Source organism: Macaca fascicularis, chromosome 3 (genome assembly GCF_037993035.2).
Source record: "Macaca fascicularis isolate 582-1 chromosome 3, T2T-MFA8v1.1".
NCBI classification, from domain to species: domain Eukaryota; kingdom Metazoa; phylum Chordata; class Mammalia; order Primates; family Cercopithecidae; genus Macaca; species Macaca fascicularis.
Genome location: NC_088377.1, coordinates 44744842 through 44759142, shown reverse-complemented (window position 1 = coordinate 44759142; position 14301 = coordinate 44744842). Strand labels below are relative to the sequence as shown.

At 46.8% G+C, this 14301-nt stretch overlaps 1 protein-coding gene across 24 annotated transcripts in view; it reads right to left on the bottom strand.

Annotated features, from left to right (window-relative positions):
* WIPI2 (WD repeat domain, phosphoinositide interacting 2) overlaps positions 1-13467 on the bottom strand; it is a 47272-nt gene extending 33805 nt beyond the window's left edge. For 10 of the 24 annotated variants that reach the window (XM_045387832.3, XM_045387833.3, XM_074034358.1 and 7 more), the window contains exons 1-2: positions 13207-13467; positions 3760-3842 (exon numbers count right to left, since the gene is read on the bottom strand). In XM_045387832.3, the coding sequence (XP_045243767.1) occupies positions 3760-3842; positions 13207-13280 (157 nt within the window). In that variant the 5' untranslated portion in view covers positions 13281-13467. Of the gene's footprint in view, positions 1-3759; positions 3843-10361; positions 10589-13206 lie in introns of all 24 variants that reach the window. The other 14 variants (XM_045387830.3, XM_045387831.3, XM_074034351.1 and 11 more) reach the window with 3 other exon arrangements.
* Between the last annotated feature and the right edge of the window lie 834 nt (positions 13468-14301).

Below are 14301 nucleotides of genomic sequence, written 5' to 3'. Positions count from 1 at the left end.
GTACAGTGAGCTATGATTATGCCACTGTACTCCAGCCTGGGTGACAGAGCGAGACTCTGTCCCCATATATATATGTATATGAGGTGTCCATAAACAATGAGCAAAGCCTATCTGGCAGCTCCTGCAACTTTCAAGTCCGAAATGATAACACTAATAGTAGAAAATCTATCTTCCAGTACTGCTTGACCAAGCTTTTGTGTGTGTGTGAATTTTCTTTTCTAAGTAAATAAAAGAAGAACAAGTAGTTGTCCATCATGTTTTTCTCTAAGACCAGCTCTGGCTCATTCTTTCTGTAACAGCCACAGTGAGTGACAGCAAAGATCTGATTTTATGATGGACTGTTAAAGAGTTTTGAGAGTAGAAGTCAATACTGAGTCTGAACTAAACACTGAGACATGAAGAAATATTCTTTCTTGTGAGTCTACCTACAGAAAAATGCTGGAAAACAATCTTGACATTTCACTTAGTAGCCGACCTGTTTTCTAAGAGACATTATCTTATCTACTAAAAAAAAAAAAAAAAAAAAAGGATGCGAAAGAGGAAAGACAGATAACATTCTAGGAATAGAGCAACATAATAGCTTCAGTTTATAGTATTAACCCTTGCCGGGCGCGGGGGCTCACGCCTGTAATCCCAGCACTTTGGGAGGCCGAGGCGGGCGGATCACAAGGTCAGGAGATTGAGACCATCCTAACGCGGTGAAATCCTGTCTCTACTAAAAATACAAAAAATTAGCTGGGTGTAGTGGCGGGCGCCTGTAGTCCCAGCTACTTGGGAGGCTGAGGCAGGAGAATGGCATGAACCTGGGAGGCAGAGCTTGCAGTGAGCCGAGATCGCGCCATTGCACTCCAGCCTGGGTGACAGAGCAAGACTCCATCGCAAAAAAAAAAAAGTATTAACCCTCAAAACATTCTTTGTCCATTTCATCATCTATTTTTAAGGGCCAAGGTTCACTAAGAAGAACACAGAAATTCATGCACCTACCGTCGTACCATGTTGGTCAGTAAACATCCACTCTTTATTTTTTATTTATTTATTTATTTTTATTTATTTATTTTTTTGAGACGGAGTCTTGCTCTGTCACCCAGGCTGGAGTGCAGTGGCCGGATCTCAGCTCACTACAAGCTCCGCCTCCCAGGTTCACGCCATTCTCCTGCTTCAGCCTCCCGACTAGCTGGGACTACAGGCGCCCGCCACCTCGCCCGGCTAGTTTTTCGTATTTTTTAGTAGAGACAGGGTTTCAACGTGTTAGCCAGGATGGTCTCGATCTCCTGACCTCGCGATCTGCCCGTCTTGGCCTCCCAAAGTGCTGGGATTACAGGCTTGAGCCACCGCGCCCGGCCTTTTTATTTATTTATTGAGACAGAGTCTCACAGTCACTGAGGATGGAGTGCAGTGGCACAATCTTGGCTCACTGCAACCTCTGCCTCCTGGGTTCAAGTGATTCTCGTGCCTCAGCCTCCCTAGTAGCTGGGATCACAGGTGTGAGCCACCATGCCTGGCTAATTTTTGTGTATTTTCAGTAGAGACAGGGTTTTGCCACATTGGCCAGGCTTGTCTTGAACTCCTGGCCTCATGTGATCCGCCTGCCCTGACCTCACAAAGTGCTGGGATTACAGGCCTGAGCCACTGCGCCCGGCCAATATCCACTCTAAAAGATACTATCAAGACATCCCATTTTGTTCCACTAAAAATCTCTGGGAAATAAGGCACTAGAAGTCAGTAACTAAACTTCAATTTGAGGAAAAGGAAAGACCAGGTTTTGGCATTCTTCCACTCTTTCTAAGCACTGGGCCCCCATAGGGGAAAAAATATTCTGTGTGTTTGAAAACAGATGACTATAGTGACTCCAGCAACAATTTAATAGCACAATTCAAGTACTTCATCTGGATCTGGACTGAATATATGTTTTAGTCATTCATAAAAGCCTGGAGACAGGGCTGCCCTCCACTGCAGAAACCCCCCATGGGGAGCAATCCTGTGTGCCTCACGTGAAGGCAGCCAGGTGGCAGGGCTTCAGGAAGGCGGGTGGCACCTGGGATAAACAGTCCTGGTTCACACCTATGTTATCACCCAGATCACATCTCCCAGCCTCCATGACAGAAGAAAGGCTTTTTTGGAAGATTTAGTAAGCACCAGTAGGCAAGTCTAAGGACAAAGAAAGGAGTAAAACCTAAGCCAGCCAGCAGGAGCCATGAGTCAGGGACGCGGATCATGTAAATTCTGCTGCCCCACTCTCTCCCTGCAAAGGGCCTGGGTACTCGCTCTTGGGGGCAGCAACAAGAAAGACACTGCTGGGGAGAATCAGACACATCCCCTCATGGAGGTGAGGGGCACCTGCAGGCTCACCTGCAGAGAGGCCAGGGCCCAGGAGGGAGTCTGAAAGGCCCCACCTGCTGGCGGGCCAGGAGAACGCCATAATTTCAAGTCACCAGCACAAGTTCAGAATTGCTGGAACCCAGGGGAGACAGAGGGTGTGGTGAGCCAAGATGGCACCACTGCACTCCAGCCTGGGCAGTAAGAGCGAAACTCCGTTTCAAAAAAAAACAAAAAAGACTGCACAGAACCTACGCACACACAAATAAGCACAAGGAGGACTGGAGAGTGTGCCCAGGAGGGGTGGATGTCAACATCCTGGCTGTGATATTACACTGGGGCTTTGCGAGATGTTACCATTGGGAAGAACAGGATAAAGGATGCAAGAGACCTGTATTATTTCCTACAACTACATGTGAATCCATAATTATCTTAATTAAAAATTACACATGTGGAAAGAGTCCAAAGCTTCCCGTCACAGTCTCCATCATGGGGTTTACTCAGCAAATACCATTTTTGCACACTGTTAAGTACACATATACATAATCTCTAACCCCCGCAATAATCTTATAGATGTGCATTATTTCTGTTTTGCAAAAAATAAAAGAAACTGAGGCCCAGAGATGAAGGAATCCATCTAGAACCACACAAAATATGACTGAGCAAGAGGCCAAAGCGCATGGCCTCCCGCTGTTCCATGCGCCTCTCCAACATGTGGGCCACTTCAAGGCTGTAAAATGCCAATGCGAGAAAACAAATTGTTCCTACAGGGGCTGTAAAATTTTCAATTTTCTGGAAGCCCTTTATGATAGTAATCTAGATGGTTTAAATGGCATTAAAAATGGAGAGAAGTCAGCTGGGCACAGTGGCTCACGCCTGTAATCCCAGCACTTTGGGAGGCTGAGGCGGGCAGATCATGATGTCAGGAGATTGAGACCATCCTGGCTAACACGCTGAAACCCCATCTCTACTAAAAATACAAAAAAATTAGCCGGGTGTGGTGGGCGCCTGTAGTCCCAGCTACTCGGGAGGCTGAGGCAGGAGAATGGCGTGAACCTGGGAGGCAGAGCTTGCAGTGAGCCGAGATCGCGCCACTGCACTCCAGCCTGAGTGACAGAGCCAGACTCCGTCTTAAAAAAAAAAAAAAAACAAAAAACCGTGGGGGGAGAAGTTAGAGACCAGTACATATGGTATGAGCTCACGTACTGAAGACCCTCGTGAACACAGCTCCCTCGGTATCTGCACTCCTATGTAGGCAAATGCACAGATCGGGGCAGACAGCTACAGGTATCACCAGTTGCCACCTCTTGGAGAGATGAAGGCAGAAGCAGAGGACTGGTCAGAGGGTGTCTGGACTTCAACCACAGTGTCTGAATTTTAGACCGCATTCCAATTCAACTTTTTTTTTTTTTAGAGAAGGGGAAAAATAAAGCAAACACTTACTGCATTCATAGATCTGTTCCAGCTTATCCACAGAAGAAAGGGAGAAAAATTTATAACCGGACTTACTACCAACAGCTAGGGACCTGCAAAAAAGCCAAATTCAGAAATAAGAGCTGATACGTGCAGACAGTGACAATGTAGATAACTAGCTCCCACATTCCCAGTGATTTCCCAGCAAGTTCCCCTCATGCTCACCACAAGTCAGCACAGAGCAAATCATTTCATACTGTTTGTATCAAGTGCTTGGCACAGGAAGATGCCACAAGGTCAATAAAATACAGACAATATTATTACTTAAATCCTATAAAACTTTTCTGAGGCTGGATGTGGTGGCTCACGCCTGTAATCCCAACACTTTGGGAGGCCAAGGCAGGAGGACTGCTTGAGCCCAGGAGTTCAAGATTAGCCTGGGCAAAATACTGAGACTCCATCTCTACAAAAATAACAATAAAAATAAAACAATTAGCTAGGCATGGTGGTGCCCTTGTAGTCCCAGGGAGCTACTTGGGAGGCTGAGGTGGGAGGACTGCATGAGCCCAGGACTGGAGGCTGAGGCTGCAGCGAGCTAAGATCGATCCTGCTACTGCACTCCAGCATGGGAGACGGAGCGAGAGACTGTCTCAAGAAAAGAAACCAAGAAACTTTTTCTGGAGCTCTAACATGCAGCATAGTAACTGTAGTTGATAATACCGTATCATGTACTTGAAATGTGCTGAGACAGCAGATCTTAAGTGTGCTTATCACAAAAACGTAACTATTTGAGGTGATACATATGTTAATTAACTTGACTGTGGTGATCACTTCAAAAGGCATGTGTATATAAACATCACACTGTATACCTTAAACAGATACAATTTTAATTATACCTCAATAAAGTGGAGGGAAAATTAAAATAAAAATACCAAAAAACAAACTCTACAATTTTAAATATAAGTTTGGGATATAAGCACAAGTAATCAGCCTTATTGTTTCCCTCGAAACATACTGGGGTTTCTCAAGTGGTCTGATATATACATACAGTATACGTCAGAGTATGAGAGTTAAGCAAGCTGGTCAGGTGCAGTGGCTCACGCCTGTAATCCCAGCACTTTGGGAGGTCAAGGGGGCAGACTACTTGAGGTCAGGAATTCGAGACCAGCCTGGCCAGCATGGCAAAACCCTGTCTCTACTAAAAACACAAAAATCAGTCAGGCATGGTGGTAGGCACCTGTAATCCCAGCTACTTGGGAGGCTGAGGCAGGAGAATTGCTTGAACCTGGGAGGAGGTGGCTACAGTAAGTAGAGATTGCGCCACTGCACTCCAGTCTGAGTGACAGAGCGAGACTCCATTAAAAAAAAAAAAAAGTTAAGTAAGCCAATTTTCTAAAATTTTTTTTTTTTTTTTTTTTTGAGACGGAGTCTCGCTCTGTCGCCCAGGCAGGAGTGCAGTGACGCCATCTCGGCTCACAGCAAGCTCTGCCTCCCGGGTTCACGCCATTCTCCTGCCTCAGCCTCCTGAGTAGCTGGGACTACAGGCGCCCACCACCATGCCCAGCTAATTTTTTTTTTTGTATTTTTAGTAGAGACGGGGTTTCACCGTGTTAGCCAGGATGGTCTCGATCTCCTGACCTTGTGATCCGCCCGCCTTGGCCTCCCAAAGTGCTGGGATTACAGGTGTGAGCCACCGTGCCCGGCCTAATTTTCTAAATTTTAAACAAAGGTATTTACAATGGAGGTGGACGCAGGCATCTCTCTGTGCTTCTGTAGGCCTTTAACACCCGTGACTCCATCCCCTATGCTGTGCCATGGCTGAGCAGTGGGTTGGAAATGAAACAGACTCAAAAGCTACCTTAGAGTCTGGAATCAAAGGCCCCATTGTTGGCTTACAAGGAAAAAGCAGAGGACTGGTTTGATGGCCTTGCGTTTATGATTCCATATTCATCACCCAACACCACTGCTTCTGCAAGGAGGCTCAAGGAACCCACAGTTCAGCAGTCCCTCCCAGCAGGGGCCTCAGGGACACCACAGAAGGGGTTTCCTCATCAAAAAAGTGCCTCTCCAGAACCCAGCTGACCAAAGAAAGCAAAACAAGAAGCAAGTCCAGCAAGCAAAAGAAAGATGAGCGAATGAGCAGGAAGCACTGGGGTATGGAGGAATCAGATACCAGGATCACTTTTAACATCTGGGAGAACACGAAAACGAGTAGGTAAAACAGAAGGCTGAAACAGGGAAAGGGGATGTTTCACACTGAGTATTTGTACCCCAAGACAGGATCAGGGCTATTTTAATGATCATGTCATTTATTACAAACTTGAGATTTACAACTACTCTTTCACATATATGTGGAAGAAATGTATTCCAAGAAGGGAGTTACTGTAATCAGTATTAATCTGTAAAATCACACTGATTCATCTTAGAAGTATAAAAAGAACAGAAACAAAACTCTACCAGCTCATATAATTTTTCCTCGCAAAATTTTTTTGCTTTACTATACTGAATTAGTTGTATCAATTGTTTTATTAATGAAATAATTAGGTATTACCTGTAAATATTTTGAAAATTAATAAAAGAACCAAGAAGAATACAGTAATATCCCCAGGCTAAAAATAAAACAAAATCTCAGCAACCCAGAACTTTTGGGAAACTGATGTTCAGGAAAATATTTTCCAGATAACTAAGGGTTGCTATTTTAAGCATGACTCCCGCACTCCCAATTTCTGATTAAAAAAACAAACTGTTCTTAAATTGTATACCTTCCCGCGTCCTTAAAACAAGGGAAGACAAGTTCTTTTGAGTTGAGGGTTTGGTATCAAACAGCCAGACTGTAGTGCTGAGTTTATTTTATTTTATTTTTTGAGATGGAGTCTTGCTCTGTCACCCAGGCTGGAGTGCAGTGGTACGATCTCAGCTCACTGAAACTTCTGCCTCCTGGGTTCAGTCAATTCTCCTGCCTCGGTCTCCTAAGTAGCTGGGATTACAGGCACCTGCCACCACCACGCTCGGCTTATTTTTATATTTTTAGTAGAGATGGGGTTTCACCATATTGGCCAGCTGGTCTTGAACTCCTGACCTCAGGTGATCCACCTGCCTTGGCCTCCCAAAGTGCTGGGATTATAGGCATGAGCCACCGCGCCCGGCCTGTAGCGCTGAGTTTATAAAACTATTTTTCTATTTCTCGTTTTGCCGACAGTTATCACTTTTCCTTGTGACCATCCTACCATCATTAGCAGCCCCTGTCCTTTCTAATTTCTTGGTGACTTGGAAAGTAAATCACCAAGCTTATTAGCATTATGTATAAAATGAGCTTGTGGGGCGGGGGGACTTCTCCCACGGGCAAAATTAACGAGCCTTCGTCCCTGATCCTTGGGTTAGACATCCCAGGTCTCTGCTGTGCTCCCTACACATGGAATTTGTTAAAACTGGACTCTGCCAATCTAGTTCAGATATTTGGAAGCTGATGTAGGATATTAAATACCTCAGCTAGAAGTTTAACCCCATGGTTTATAAAACTGTGCATTCCAGTCAGTTAAGAAAGGGAAACAAAAATATTCCAAATATTTTTTTAGATGTATATATACCATAGTATGAGGACACTTTATTGTAAAGATAAGTTTTTTTTTTTTTTTTTTTAGATGGAGTGTCGCTCTGTCATCCAGGCTGGAGTGCAGTGGCACAATCTCGGCTCACTGGAACCTCCACCTCCTGGGTTCAAGCGATTCTCCTGCCTCAGCCTCCCAGGTAGCTTGGATTAGAGGTATGCACCACCATGCCCAGCTAATTTTTTGTATTTAGTAGAGATGGGGTTTCACTATGTTGGTCAGGCTGGTCTCGAACTCCTGACCTCAGGTGATCCACCTGCCTCAGCCTCCCAAAGTGCTGGGATTACAAATGTAAGCCACCATGCCCGGCAAAAGTTTTTTTTGTTTTTTTTTTTTGAGACGGAGTCTTGCTCTGTCGCCCAGGCTAGAGTGCAGTGGCGCTATCTCAACTCACTGCAACCTCCGCCTCCTGGTTCAAATGATTCTCCTGCTTCAGCCTCCTGAGCAGCTGGGATTATAGGCACCCACCATTGCACCTGGCTAATTTTTGTATTTGCAGTAGAGATGGGGTTTCACCATCTTGGCCAGGCTGGTCTCAAACTCCTGACCTCGTGATCCACCTGCCTTGCCTTTCCAAGGTGCTGGGATTACAGGCATGACCACCGCACCCGGCTTAGATGAGTATGTTTAAAGAATGGTATTAAATATAAATGTGATTGATATTTTTGTCTCAACATCAACAATCAAGTTCTACAACCCTTTGGAGATTTTGCCTTAAACAATTTCAAAATTGACCTGACCATAAAATGGCAGACATATTAACGGGAGAGGCAGAGCAACAGGTAAGTATGAGATTTTTCCCTAATACACAGTTTTATTGCCAAAAAGTATTTATTTATTTATTGTTAAGTCAACAGAGTGGGGTTTTTTTTTTTTTTTTTTTTTTTTTTTGAGACAGGGTCTCACACTGCCACCCAGGCTGCAGCGCAGTGGTGTGATCTCGCCTTACTGCAGCCCCAACCTCCTGGGCTCAAGGGATCTTCCCATCTCAGCCTCCCGAGTAGCTGGGACCACAGGCGCGTGCCACCACACCTGGCTAATTTTTGTGTTTTGTGTAGAGTTGAGGTCTCCCCATGTTGCCCAACCTGGTCTTTAACTCCTGAACTCAAGGGATCTTCCCACCTTGGCCTTGCAAAGTGCCAGGATTACAGGCGTGAGTCACTGTGCCTGTCCCCATCAGTGGGCTCTTTCATTGACAAAGGGGAAAACTAGCAAATCATAACCAAATATGTATTGGTTCAATCCATTTTGCCACTATTCCTCACCTTCAACTGTGCCTGGTGCCCAAACCCAGAGACCAGGCCTGTCCTTTGCCAGGGAAGGACAGAGTCACTGCATTTTAAACACACTTGAAACCCATCCTCCTCATTTCACACCTGCACAACTCCGCCTCTGGAGCCCTGGACTGCCCATTCCCGAGCCTGTCGGGGATTCTGCAGTTTAAACTACGTTGGTTCTCTGCTTTCTTCACTAGCAATTTTAGATCCCACTTCCTTTACCACTTGCTAGCTTCCAAATTGGCTAATATCGCCTTTCTCATTCTTTCTATCCTATGAATTTAAGCCTTTTAAAATATCTTTTTGAGGCCAAGGGTGGTAGCTTGCGTCTGCAATCTCAGCTACCCAGGTAGGAGGATCACTTGAAGCCAGGAGTTTGAGACCAGTCGGGGCAACAAAGTGAAACCCCGTCTCTACTAAAATAAAAAATTAAGAAATGTTTAAAATTAGAAAATATATTTTTTTCGCATTTTACTGATTAACATTTTATTAGGGTCTGGGGATGGAACCAAAATAAATGCTTATGTTTGATCCATCATTTTTAACTGAAAGTCTCTGTCAATGAATTGAAACTTGAACATTCAACATCAAAAAGACAGTGACTGCCACTCAAAAATGAAGATGTGAGTCAGATTTTTTGCTTTTCTTCCTTTTCTCCCCCATCCCTAATTGTCAGTCCATAAAGATTCTCCTTCTTCATCCTCTTTGCGGAGAAGCCATACTTGATTGCGAGCTTAGGTGGATACAGCCCGACACTGTAAACCAAAAGCAACCTCAACTGTAGTTGCCAGCCCAGACCTGGTAAGGCCTGGTAGGCCCTGGTAGGCCCTGGTGCCGTCTCTTTTAGGGCTATGGACAGGCCACCCCTATCCCCGCTCCACCTCACATCCTCCACCTCCACATCCCTGCAGCCTTTCCAACTCATCAGTATCCCAAGTAGAGCTCTCTCCTCCTTGGCTTCTTCACCACGATGTTATCACATTCACTCGGAACCCAAGCCAGAAACTGGGTGACATCTAAGTTCTCCCTTGGCTGCAGGACGCACGCCCTGTGGGTCACACAAGTCCTGACGGCGAGTCAGTCTCCTTCTCACTGGTCACTGCTGTTGGACAATATCTTCCTAAGTCACCCTCTGCCCTCCTCAAACATATCCTTTGCAAAGCAGGCAGAATGACTTAAAACTTTAAGGGTGAAGGATCTTAAAAACCATCTTTAAGCCGGGAACAATGGCTCATGCCTGTAATCCCAATACTTCGGAGGCCGAGGCAGGAAGATCGCTTGAGGCCAGGAGTTCAAGACCAGCCTGGTCAACACAGCAAGACCTTGTGCCTACAAAAACTATAAAAAAAAAAAAGAATTAGCCAGGTGTGGGGCTCATGCCTGTAGTCCCGGTTTCTCGGGAGGCTGAGGCAGGAGGACCGCTTGAGCCCAGGAATTCAAAGTTGCAGTGAGCTATGATCATTATAATTGTGCCACTGCACTTCCAACTGTGCAACAGCGAGACTCCATCTCAAAAACAAAAACCCTTGATTTACAGATGAACCAAGAGAACAGAGCAGTACCTTCCCAGGACAATGAGCATAACCTAGAAGAGACATGGTGGAAGAACACAACAGGTTTCTCCTACTGTCTCCAGACACTTCATAACATCCATTCTACAAACACAAGACTTGGAAAGTCAAGTCCCTTTCTTCATTCCATCCCTTTTAGACATGGTGTTTAAAACAGACATTGCCACATCACTAACTTCCCACAAGCTGTGGTGTCCACTGGAAAAATGCAGTCCTTGGTATTTCCATTTCATATTCAAGTGATCCTCTGCCACTTATTAACTGGTTCACTTCAATTTCAAAAAGCCAAAAAGTCCTCTAACATAAGCCTTCCGAGGTGATACTTTTAGAAACCAGGGTTGGAACTAACCAGACAACAGCGCGACGGCCAAGACCAGCTGCTCTTGATGCCCTTTTCACTTCTCTAGGTAAAAAAAACAAAACAAAACAAAAAACAGATGGTAAAAAACAAATAAAATGTATGCACACTTTTAGGACAAGAATCATGAAAAAGTACGACATTGGAAATCATATTACCAGTACAAGGAGAAAGGCAGGACAGTTATAGTTTGGCATGTAACGAATACAAAAAGAATTTAAAAGACAAAAAAAAGGGAAATGATCCTATAACATATATATATTCCAGTAAGTGAACTGGCTTCCAGTTTCTCACTCAATACAGTAAATGTGAGTTCTAGACGGACGTTCTTTCTCTTGCTAAAAATTGTGCTCCTCAATAAATTCTGGAGATTAAGAAGGAAAAGGTATAAGCCATAAAAGCTCTCTCCGGGAACTTCTATTTCTTCCAAGTGTAGATTTAAAACAAATTACAGTCATTTTAGCCCAGTCAACTTCTAGTATAATCCTAGCTTACTATTCATTCCAATTTAGGTTTACACTACATCAAGGTCTCTCTGGCAAGTCAAAGTTATGAAATCTCAAAGTAACAGAAATTTCTTGAACTGTAATAACTTCAGGGAGCATAGAGAAGTGGGTAAGTGTGAAAATGTCCTAGTTCAGGCCAGAGTGACACTCTCCTGTGACACAGGGAACATGGCAGTCCAGCTGAAGTAACAGCAAAAGAGAATGCTTTTCTATATTTGATTTCATTCTGACAGAAATAATTAATGAAAAACTGAAAGAGTGGCCGACAATGTTTTGGAAACTCTCTAATTTATACATGGCATAAACCCCTTTACTACTACCATTTCTTACTAGTCTCCAAATACTGTGGGCTTGGGCTTAAAAGCGAAATTAGAATTGGGTTGTGATGTCCTTTTCCCTATCTGGATTAAGATAGTCTATTCCACTTCAACTGCAACAGGTTGTCTGAATTGTTTGTTGTTCTGGCTTTTGGTCACACAGAACACTACAGTACTTGGGAGTTTTAATCTTTATACGTTGTTATGCTATTATTTCTAAATTCACTGTCTTCAGAATTCTACTCTGTAAATAGAAAAAAAAACAGCACGGCAGAGCAGAAAGAACACTGGAAGAGAACTCAGGAGGCTAGATTCTACTCCTGCCCCCACTCCACTATTAACCAATTCGAAGACCCAGGCCAGCTTGCAGCCTTTCGGAAGGATTTCCTCATCTCTAGTTGGATGAGGTGATTTGCCCCTTCCGATTATCAATGCAGTCCCACTGTGCGACTGTCTTCACAGCTTTGGTAAGCTGCTATTGAGCGCCTCCTGTACACCACTCACTGGGTGTTGGCCATTATACAGTTCACTTTTAATTTCCTAAAGAGTCTCATTTTCTGCTTTCTTAATTCCACTCAGCTAGTAACAACTCAACCAATGGCTTAGTAAGATGCCAAATGACCCACTCCTCCTCCTCTTTCCTCACTTCCTGTTACTCACTTCCAAGATGGCTCTCCTCCCTGCCAACCCCATAACTCATCCTTCTCTCTCCAGAAAGCTCGCTCATCTATTAACCATCCCCACAAGCCCTCCTCCCAGGCAGCATCCAACCCGTATCAGTGTGGACAAACAGCCTTCCGAATGCACGGGCTGTATGGGCTGGCCTTAAGGCCTTCTCTTGCCCAGAGGATGACCCGCCCCGTGGAGCTCTGAGACTCCTGGGGCACTGGTCTGTAACGCCTCTCTTGGCTCGGTTTCTCCCTAGCTAGGTCAGACACCAAGGTTATTGCTAAGTTTGTTACTTGCTGCAGAAGACATCAAAGTTACCTCCCAAAAAGAACAGTGTGGGCCGGGCACGGTGGCTCACACCTGCAATCCCAGCACTTCGGGAGGCTGAGGTGGGCGGATCACTTGAGGTCAGGAATTCCAGACCAGCCTGACCAACATGGTGAAACCCTGTCTCTACTACAAATACAAAAAAGTTAGCTGGGCCCAGGGTCGCGTGCCTGTAGTCTCAGCTACTTGGGAGGCTGAGGCAGGAGAATCGCCTGAACCCAGGAGACGGAGCTTGCAGTGAGCTGTGATCGCACCACTGCACTCCAGCCTGGGCAACAGAGCAAGACTCCGTCTCAAAACAAAACAAATCCCAAAAAACAAAAACAAAGAAAAAAAAAAACAGTGAGAAACGAATAAAAGAAAATCAAGAGAGAGAGAGAAGGGACCTTAAGACGATGAAGAGACAAGGAGAAGGGCCTGATTCAAAGGAGAGTGAGTGGGAGACGCTGAGCAAGAAGCGGGCAGAGAGGAGAGGAGAGGAAGCGACCCACTCCCAGCGCTCCACAGGCGGCCAAGACAAGTCAAGCCCCAAAGTTCGGCCCCAACTTTGCGAGAAGTAGTGAGGTCTGAAGCCAGGGGCCCTCCCCGCAAGATGGTGAAAGCAGGTCCCCTATTCACCACCTCTCCCGCTCCGGGGCCGCAGCTCCAGGCCAGGGCCCGAGGGTCTCCCTGGAGGGCGCCCCTCCCTGCGCGCCCCGGGCCCGCCCCCTGGGACGCCTCTGCCCGCCTTGGCCCGCAGGCAGGCCAAGCCTGCGACCCCGCCGAGCTTGGCAGCGAGGCCCTCCCCCTAGCCCGGGTCCGACCGTGGCCTCACCCCGACCCAGACCCCCGACCCCGGCCTTACGTGATGTCCTGGTTAAAGTTGGCGAAGAGCAGCTGGCCGGCGCCGGCCTCCCCGCTCTGGCTCGCCAGGTTCATGGCTGGGCGCGCGGCGAGTGGGCCCGGCCGGGGAGGGCGCGCGCGCGAGGGCGGGTCAGGCTGCACTCAGGGTCGGCGCCGGGCCCCGCTAGCCGCCTGGGTCGCCGCCACTAGCCGCCCTAAGATCAACCGCCGCCTCATCACGTCCCCGCTCTTGTTTATGCTCCGGAGCCGGGGCGCCCGCTGCGCCTGCGCGCCCCGCCCCCGCGACGCACGGCCTCGCGCGGCGCAGTCGCACTGCGGAGGCCCCGCCCCCTCACCTCCTGCCTAGGCTTGGGTTCCGGTGGATCACGCACGCGTGGGGACGCGTTGGGGCCCGCGGGGTCCGACTGAGGGCGCGCCGCGGCCGCGCATGCGCATGGGGCAGAGCGGGCGGGAGTGTTTTCTTCGTACCCTCCTCTTAATAATACTCAATGGCCTGGCACGGTGGCTCACGCCTGTAATCCCAGCATTTCGGGAGGCCGCGGCGGGCGGATCACCTAAGATCAGAAGTTCGAGAGCAGCCTGGCCAAAATGGTGAAACCCCGTCTCTACTAAAAATGCAAGAAAAATTAGCCGGGCTTGGTGGTGCACGCCTGTAATCCCAGCTACTCGGGAGGCTGAGGAAAGATAATCGCTTGAACCCAGGAGGCGGAGATTGCAGTGAGCCGAGTTCGTGCCACTGCACTCCATCCAACCTGGGCGATACAGCGAGACTCTGTCTCTAAAAAAAAAAAAAAAAAAAACCTCAATGGCCCCTCCATGTGCCAATCACTGTGCTGAATGCTTCTGCGGATTACCTTATCATTTTATTATTTTTATTTTTATTTTTATTTTTTTTTTGTTTTTTTTTTTTTTTTGAGACAGAGTCTCGCTCTGTCGCCGGGGCTGGAGTGCAGTGGCCGGATCTCAGCTCACTGCAAGCTCCGCCTCCCGGGTTCACGCCATTCTCCTGCCTCAGCCTCCCGAGTAGCTGGGACTACAGGCGCCCACTACCGCGCCCGGCTAATTTTTTTTTTTTTTGTATTTTTTAGTAGAGACG